The 6,329-nt window shown below is 62.1% G+C and overlaps 1 protein-coding gene across 2 annotated transcripts; it reads left to right on the top strand.

The window, feature by feature from the left end:
• Positions 1 to 2,110: 2,110 nt before the first annotated feature.
• Positions 2,111 to 6,225, top strand: SPATA2L (spermatogenesis associated 2 like). Of its 2 annotated transcripts, none has more exons than XM_036924293.2 (3): positions 2,111 to 2,189; positions 2,362 to 2,673; positions 4,345 to 6,225. In XM_036924293.2, the coding sequence occupies exons 2-3, from the start codon at positions 2,371 to 2,373 to the stop codon at positions 5,293 to 5,295; spliced, it is 1,254 nt and encodes a 417-aa protein (XP_036780188.2). In that variant the 5' UTR covers positions 2,111 to 2,189; positions 2,362 to 2,370; the 3' UTR covers positions 5,296 to 6,225. The 2 variants fall into 2 exon arrangements, with proteins under 2 accessions (XP_036780188.2, XP_036780191.2); XM_036924296.2 differs by lacking the exon at positions 2,111 to 2,189 and adding an exon at positions 3,931 to 4,046 and having other exon boundaries at positions 2,405 to 2,673.
• The last annotated feature ends 104 nt before the right edge of the window (positions 6,226 to 6,329 follow it).

The following is a 6,329-nucleotide window of genomic DNA, read 5'->3' as shown; positions in this document are numbered from 1 at the left end:
CTCTCTGTGGCTCCCTTGTTCCCCACTGGACTTGCCAGGCAGGGCCACACAGCACAGCCACCCTCTGCTGATCAGCAAGACCAGACTATCCCAGAGACCACTGAGACCCACCACCAAGCCAAGGCCCTCTGCATAGGAGTGGGATGCCCATCTGGCTGCACCGTCTAGAACAGGTCACGCTTCGGGGGGCCTACAGGTTGGGCAGGACCTGAGCCTAGAGTCAGGAATCGCCTTTATTGTCCAGGTGTGGAACATACCTGGGCACCTTGACTGAACACTGGAGAGGAGAAAGCAGGCAGTCAGCCCCAGCCATGGGAAGTATCTGCCAGGGAAGGAGAGCCCCTGGCAGCCTGGCACCAAGGAGGCAGGTGACTTGGGCCCAACTGCACCAGATGCTGGATCCCTGGGAACCAGCAATGTTGGCATCTATTGGATGTTCTGTGCCAACTGGATGTTCAGTGTTCCCAAGCCTCACAAGCACCCAATGAGAGAACAGGCACAGGGAGGTGAAGTTCCTTCTCCAGGCCGCACCTAATGGCAGCAGCACTGGCTTTGGGCCCAGCAGGCTGGCTCAGAGGCCCATGGGTACCTGGGGCCATGAACCCAAGGTCAGACACGGCCCAGTGAGCTGGGGCAGACCCAGAGCCCCTGGGGCAGCCATCCTCTGTCAGGAGCCTTTGTGGGATGGGCTTCCCTGCCCGCTGGTACCCCAAGAACGGACAAGCTGGCCCTGGCCCACCCGCCCTGCCCACGGCTCCTCACCCGTGCTCTGTCCTCAGCCCACCTGGCACTCTGCGTGCCCTCTTGTGAGCTTGGAGCTCTGAGTCTCCCAGGCCTGGACGTGAATCACAGCCAGCCATGGGCCTTGGGAGTGGGGAGTGACGTCCCTGGCAGTGGGTTTCAAAGCCCCCCTTCACAAGCAGGTGGAGGAGGAAGGTGTGTCTTGAGCTAAGCCTAGTAGTGGGAGCACAGGCTGGCTTTGCCCCAGGGACCATGACCACTGCTGAAGTCTGTCTCTTCAGCACCTGCTCAAGGTGTTGGGGCCAGACAAGCCTGTGCTCAGGCTGCCCCTTGCTGTGTGACTTCGGGCCAGTCCTTTAGCCTCCCAAACCCATGGCTCTTACATAAGACAGGGACAAGTAGGCGATTCTTTACATTGGAAATGCTGTAAACCAACCATGTGGGAGCCCCAATTAGGAGAATAGGAAAAGCTATGAACAGGGTGTCTACAGAGGTTTAAAAAACTAATGAGCACAAGAGGTGTTCATAAAACACCAAGAAATGCAAATTAAAACAAGGTAGAACTTCCTTTGTATTGAACTGGTGGAAACTAGAAATTTGGACAAAGCCGAGTGTGGTGGCATATGAGACATGAGCCACAATACAGTGTCCATCCCCCGGGAGAAGAGGGGTGTGGTGATCGCACACTGCCCCAGCCCCCCACTGCTGCCTTCCAGACGGCTCCCAACCCCCTGGCTTGGGCAGGCAGCAGTCGGTCACTTTGCCGAGTCTTCCACTTGGGCAGGGTTCAGTGGGGACAGCTTGTTCGCTCCCCCTGCACCAGCGAGGTCAGCTCCCAGGTGGGGGTGACCCATGTCCAGGGGATCGGCGTCATCTGGAGATTCGCAGTGGGCGCGTGCCAGCTCGGTCCTCAGTCCGGCCTGGCTGGCAGAACAGCGGCAGCCCAGGAAACACCACAAATTGAGTGGTGCATGGCTTCGCACCGCAGAAGTTTACTCTCAAAATTCTGCGGGCCAGAAATCTGAAATGAAAAATGTCGAAACGGCTGTGCTTTCTCAAAATGCTAGACCGGACGTCGCCCTCCCACCCAGAGGGCGCTGGTCCCCGCGCCCGCCTGCTCGCCACGCGGGCGCACGAGGGGCACCGCGTGCTCCCCGGCGGCTCGGGTCACACGGCGGTCGGGCGCCCGCTGTCCTCGGCCCGGAGGCGGCCCAGGGTCGCTCAAATGCTCAGCGGGCGGGGTCCGTCGCTGCGGACCCCAGCGGAGCCGCGGCCCAGCTCCGCCCACGCAGGTCGCGCTGCTGACAGGCCGGCGGGAGCAGCGGAGGGGCGTGCTCGCTGGAAGCCCCGCCCCCGCGTCGCGGCCCCTGGGCGGAGCCCGCTTCGCCGGAAGCGCGCTGCTGGGCCCGAGGCTCGGCTGCCGTTCGGGGACTGCTGGGGACGGGCAGGTAGTGCGCTAGCCCGCCGGGTCTGTAGCACGATCTGGAGGGCGAAGTGGTCTGTGATCGGGAGGGGGGCTCACTCGCGGCGCAGGTCCCCAGGAAGAGGGGCGCTGTAGATATCGGGGGGGCGCTCAGCGGGCGGGGAGGGGCCTGGTTCCTGACCCCCTGCCTTGCCCAGCCCGCCAGGATGGGCAGCAGCTCGCTGTCCGAGGACTACCGTCTGTGCCTGGAGCGTGAACTGCGGCGTGGCCGCGCGGGTGTGTGCGGGGACCCGTCGTTGCGCGCGGTGCTCTGGCAGATCCTGGTGGAAGACTTCGACCTGCACGGGGCGCTGCAGGACGACGCGCTGGCGCTGCTCACCGACGGCCTATGGGGCCGCGCCGACCTGGCCCCCGCGCTGCGCGGCCTGGCCCGCGCCTTCGAGCTGCTGGAACTGGCCGCCGTGCACCTGTACCTGCTGCCGTGGAGGAAGGAGTTCACCACCATCAAGGTAGGGCGCCGGGGGCCTGAGGGGGCTCCCCTCCCCAGGCTGGTGGGGGCTGGGTACCTATGGGAAGGCTGCTACCATTACCGAGGAGTTCCAGGTATCCTTAGAGCCTGGGAGTCTCTCGGGGACCAGGGCGCCCATGGGGTCCTGGACGTGTTGGGGCAGTTCGCTGATGTTCTCAGAGCTGCGAACATGGGGTGGAGGCCACACTGGTCCTGGGTACCTACCTCCTGGGGGAATTCTACCCCCTAAAGCTTGCATCACCACTCTCCCCAAAGTGGCCTTGAGACAGACCCCCGTTGCCCTAGAAATCCTAAGACGGGGGCATAGAAGGGAATTGGGGTTCCATGGTCGCTCTAATCCCTTCAGGATGGGGGCTGATCCCATTTATAGGAGATGATGTCAGGTGGGTGTATCCCCTGTGAAGTAGGCAGGGGCTGCAGGGGCCTTTGCCTGACCTGGGGGGCTAAGCTCACCCTTAGCCCAGGTACAGACTGTGTCCAAGGCTAGTTTGGCCCCTCTAGATGAGCTTCAGGTCGACAGGAGAGGCAGGCAGCCGAGGCTCTGAGCTAATTTGTAATATTAGGAACGTGCTGATGTCACTGGGCACATGGGTGAGTCCGCCTCCACTGGTTGCCATGGCAGTGACAGCCTCCTTTAAGGGGTGAGCTCTGGAGCCCACTGCTCTAGGAGGACACCTGCTGGTCTGAGGTTCTAGGCCTTTCACACATCCATTCAGACAGGAGGGCAGGAGACACCAGCAGAGCCAGCCCTGGGGTGGGGCCAAGAGCAGAATAAACAGGCCTACACTTGAGGCACCCATGGGCTTCGGTGTTCGGCAGGTCTGGATGGGGTCTGGTTCTGCCTCCTGGTTGTGCAGCTTTGGGCAAGTTACCTAATCTCTCTGAACCCATTTCCTCCTCTGAAATTGACACAACAGTCCAGGTCAAGTTCTGTTGAGGGGGATGAATGCAAAGCCCTGAGTACAGTGCTTGCGTACAATAGTACTCAGTCTGAGGGAAGCATTGTCATAAACTGTTGAGTAGAGGAATGCTCATAGGTCCCAGACGTACAGAAGTTTAGATTTGGGAAAGACGCACTATCAGTTTCTCATGTAACTGCAGTCTAGGAAGCACCATCTCAGCTGTTATCCCAGGGTTCTCAGCCCAGCTGCACGAGAGCCTCTAAGAAATAGGGTGTTGCATCCACATGGTGGAATGGTACACGGCTGGGGAAAACAAGTGGCCTCTGCTCTCATAGGGAGCGCTGTCAGGACAGGGGCAGGAAGAGCAGGTTCAGGGCAGTGTGTTCAGGAGGCTGCCTGTTCAGAGGCACAGACGAGTCCCTGCGCTGGCATTCGCGTGACCGCGCAGCAGGTACACTGGAGATGGAGTGGAGTAGCGAATCCCCAGGGATGAGAGGAGGAGAGGAGACCCCAAGGCAGTGAGGTTTCTCCACTCAGGGGCTCTTTATTTCACCTGATTGGTGAACCCAGGCTGCCCCAGCAGATTTCAGAGTGGGGGTGCTCCTCTGGACGGAGGTGAGAGCTGCCCGTCACCGTCCGGAGCAACAGTGGTGGCCCCTGGAATCGGCCGAGGCAAGGGTAGCGCGCAGCCGGGACCAGGCCTGTGGGCGGGTGGCAGCTGCCAGTCAGGCCCCTCCCCCTCCCTGCAGACCTTCTCGGGGGCCTACGTCCACGTGCTGAAGGCCGCACTCTCTGAGGACCTCCTCGTCCAGAACTTCCAGAAGATGGGCTACGTGCTCAGGGACAACCACCGCCTCATGGTGGCTGCTCCGCCTCCTGCCTGCCAGCTGGTGCAAGTGGCTTTGGGCTGCTTTGCCCTGCGGCTGGAGTGTGAGATCCTGAGCGAGGTACTGGCACAGCTGGGCACCAGCGTGCTACCGGCCGAGGAGCTGCTGCAGGCGCGGCGGGCCAGTGCAGACGTGGCCTCCTGTGTGGCCTGGCTGCAGCAGCGGCTAGCCCGAGAAGAAGAGCCACCACCCCTGCCCCCCCGGGGCTCCCCGGCTATGTACCACCCCCAGGTGGACCTCTACCGAGACCTGCAGGAGGATGAGGGCTCAGAGGAGGCCAGCCTGTATGGTGGGCCCTCGCCAGGCCCGGACTCACCCTCCTCAGAGCTGGCCTACAGGCCTTCACTCTGGGAGCAGAGCGCCAAACTTTGGAGTGCCGGGGGTGGAGCCTGGGAACGGCCTACGGAGGCAGAGGTGCCCCCAAGGGCCAGCAGCCCGCCCTACGGGGCCTTGGAGGAGCTGGAGCCGGAGCCCGAGGCGTTCTCCTTCCTCTCTCTGCGCAGAGAGCTGCCCCGTCAGCCTGTGGACCTGGCTGCTCCCAGAGCCCCTGGGAAGGCCAGCCCCCAGTGTACCCATGCACCCATCCTCGAGCACCCTGGCTACCAGGTGCACAGCTGTCTGGCCCCTGGGACCCTGCCCACCCTCTGCTGTGACACGTGTTGCCAGCTGCATGCTGCCCACTGTACCGCCCTGCCTGCCTGCCGCCTGGGTCACACACTGCGCGCACTGCTTGGTGACACTCAGCAGCGCCTGTGGCTTCAGCGTGCCCAGGTGGACACCCTGCTCTATGATGGACCCAGTGCCCAGCCTTAGGCCCAGCCAGGTGCCAGGTTGAGGGCTTTCCAGAGACAGTTTCTGTGGTGCTTCTCTGGGCCATGTCCCTCCTTAAGCCTGAGCCACTGGCTTACCTGCCTCTCCTGCCCCTCCAGGAGTCCTGGGCACAGCTGGGGTGGGGGTGGGGGGCACAAAGTGGGAGGTGGGGTCCTGCCTTCCACAGGAAGCTCCTGCCTTGGGCCAGCTGAACTCCAGTCCCCAGACGCACACCAGGGTGTAGGAGTCTGGCCCGTGTGTCCTGGTCACAGCACCAAGCCTGTACCCACGAAGGGCCTTCACCCTCCCTAAGGGCCCAGTGGTTGGCCTGCAGCTCCTGACCTGGTCGCTGCAGGTGTCCAGGGGGTTCTCTCTACAGAGGTGTCCTCAGGCTGCAGGTGACACTGTGAGCACGAGCCCTGCTGGGACCAGTCTGGGGCACTGCCAGGCACATGGCTGGCCTGGCCCCTTCCTGTGACTGCCAGAGGCCAGTGTTGAATGAGCTGAGTGCTGGCCTGAGATGGGCTCCATGTGCCCCCGTCATAGCTGGGCAGGAAAGTGGGGAGAAGAAATGACCTGATCTCAAACCAGAGTGAAGAGCCCCAAGAGCTCTCTGGACAGGCAGCAGGAGGTGGGTGACTGTCAGGACCTGGACAGGTCAGGAGTGTCACTCCCCTTGCAAGTGGCGTGTGGCAACTTCTAAGTAACCAGCACCTCAGAAGCTGCCCTGCTACACTGGCTCTGAAAGGCAGTGTGGGAGTCTCACAGGCTTTGCACTCACCCATCCTGGGCCCAGGGATAAAGACACCACCAGGCTCTGAAGCAGCCACCCTGAGGCAGACTGAAGGCCAAGGCAGGCAGGCGGGTAGAGTCCCTTCAGGGGGGTGTCCCAGGAACCCTCAGCCCACAGAACTGGAGGGCAGGTGCCTGTCTTCTGTGCTGGACCCTCACTGGGTGCTCTGCCCGTCCATCTGTCTCATCTCCCCTCATCCCCAGCCCTCCTGTCATGTCCCATGAATCAGAACCTCAAAGAACAT

The sequence above is a fragment of the Manis pentadactyla genome, chromosome 15 (genome assembly GCF_030020395.1).
Source record: "Manis pentadactyla isolate mManPen7 chromosome 15, mManPen7.hap1, whole genome shotgun sequence".
NCBI lineage: Eukaryota > Metazoa > Chordata > Mammalia > Pholidota > Manidae > Manis > Manis pentadactyla.
This window is presented reverse-complemented; position numbering and strand designations above follow the sequence as displayed.